General features: G+C 42.2%; 1 protein-coding gene across 1 annotated transcript in view; it reads left to right on the top strand. All coding sequences in view use genetic code 11, as the record gives it.

The window, feature by feature from the left end:
- The window catches only part of EGR_10804 (hypothetical protein), a gene marked incomplete at both ends in the record, with an annotated part of 11,528 nt that overhangs the window by 1,479 nt on the left and 8,152 nt on the right, over positions 1–1,897 (top strand). The window contains one exon of the mRNA XM_024500053.1: positions 1,400–1,515. Within this exon, the coding sequence (XP_024345537.1) occupies positions 1,400–1,515 (116 nt within the window). The remainder of the gene's footprint in view (positions 1–1,399; positions 1,516–1,897) is intronic.

The following is a 1,897-nucleotide window of genomic DNA, read 5'->3' as shown; positions in this document are numbered from 1 at the left end:
CCCATTTTATCATGCTAGCTAGGGACGTGTACAACAGTTTGTCGAAATGCCACTGGAAAGGTCAGGTCTCCACGCTAAATAGCCACGTGAGTTCACAGCCTTTCGAGGTTCCAAAGTTGTTCTTCATTCAATGGCTGTCCTCTCGCATATCTGTCTGGGAAAACAAAGTGCATCGTTTCTCATCTACACAACCTGAGATGGATTTTCCCCTAAGTGGACTTGCTTCCGCCTCTCGGAGTGTAATTGCATTATGAATAAGGTTAGCATGATATGGATGCGATTACTGGACTCTACAGATCATTAAATGAAATCGACCGTGGTCTAATCCACTCGGTGCTGCCTACGACACTGGGTCGGTTGTAGCGAAGTAGCAAACGATGGGACAATGAATTGAGTAGCAATTTACCGCGCTTGACGGATTGAAGTCTTGATTCCACCTGTAACTGGTTTGTCATGCAGCTGACAGACAATGCATCGTTATTCACTTCCACCACGGGTGTTGCGAAAGTCCTTCCAAAGCAAAGTTACGAAGTATGCAAAAGCATCAGACAGCACTGCGAAATGCAGGCTAAGCATTTGATAAGGGGTCAGTTTGGGATGTGACTTAAATTAGGATTCGCCAGTTCATTTCCATTCTTTAGCAGCTAGCACAATAAGTAGTTGCAAACAATGCTGCGAACACCGCTGCTCAACTTGCTAAAGGAGTTGTAATGAGCGTCAAGCTTTAGCATTATACAGACGCCAAATTTAAACCATGTTTGCAGTATGAGCTCCCACTGCGATACCTATGCCGTTTAAATGGTTTTTCAGGGAGTAGCAGACACAAATGGAACCTTGTGACTAGGGAGCTGCCATCATTTGACAACCTGGAGAAAATTTCCTCGTCCAAACCTACCTAAACTTGTACCCTCCCGCCATTTGCCGTAGACAGTAGACCTGGCAAAAGCAAATCAGTCTAAGTGTCTCAAGAGCCTAAAGAATAGTGAAAAGGAGAATAACTAGCCTAGTCCTACATCTACCATTTAGACCCCACCATGTTCAGAATTTACGAGTCTCTGACGATTTTCCTGCATTTCAGGATAAAAGCGACTAGAATCTACCTTTGTTATAAGGTACTTGTCTAAATATGCTTAATGCTAGTACCTTGATCGTTTCTCCCTGTCAGTATTTTTTAGTTGAAATTTGTTCACTGTATATAAATGGCTACTCAACTCCACTGCTAAGTACTTACTTGCTTTATTGTTAAATAACTAAACACCTGTCGTTATTTGCGCCAAATCTAGTGGAAATATTTGGATTGTTGATCGAAACCATTCTTTGTATTTGCCAAAAATGGCACTATTTTGGCAGTCTTCGTGCCAACATGCTGTACGGTGCACTTATAATCAATATTTTAAAGCTCAGAGATTAATTTTGGTCTTAGAATAGGCATTCATTTAGTCTTAAAAGGTGGTTGCTTGTGTTTGGGCAAATCAGTTCAACAGATACTAGTGACCTTTGTGCTCGCAAATTTTCGTAAGGCGTTATCTTCTGTCTTTATAAAAAGCGACTTTCATTGCAGTTGCCAACACCGTGGTTGGCATCTCCACTCCCTTATCACACATTTTCCTCTCCGACCTAGACAACATCTTTGATTCTCATACTCTTGGCTGTTTTAGGATCGTTATTCAGAGAATGGCCACTTTGGGTGTCGTTGCCTTCGTAGTCGCCTACATCCAGATGTTTTATCTGCAGCTCTGTGCTCGGAGACAGGCCAGATAAATAGAATGCCTCCTCTTCTCAATTACTCTTTTTGCAACAAGTCATTGACTTTATCAGGGTGCTTTGTGGCAAGACGTTGGCAATGTAGGGACTCCTATAACTCGACTGACCGAAGAAGTAGATAAAGTTGAAGTTA

Source organism: Echinococcus granulosus, assembly GCF_000524195.1.
Source record: "Echinococcus granulosus chromosome Unknown EG_S00273, whole genome shotgun sequence".
Lineage (NCBI taxonomy): Eukaryota > Metazoa > Platyhelminthes > Cestoda > Cyclophyllidea > Taeniidae > Echinococcus > Echinococcus granulosus.
This window is presented reverse-complemented; position numbering and strand designations above follow the sequence as displayed.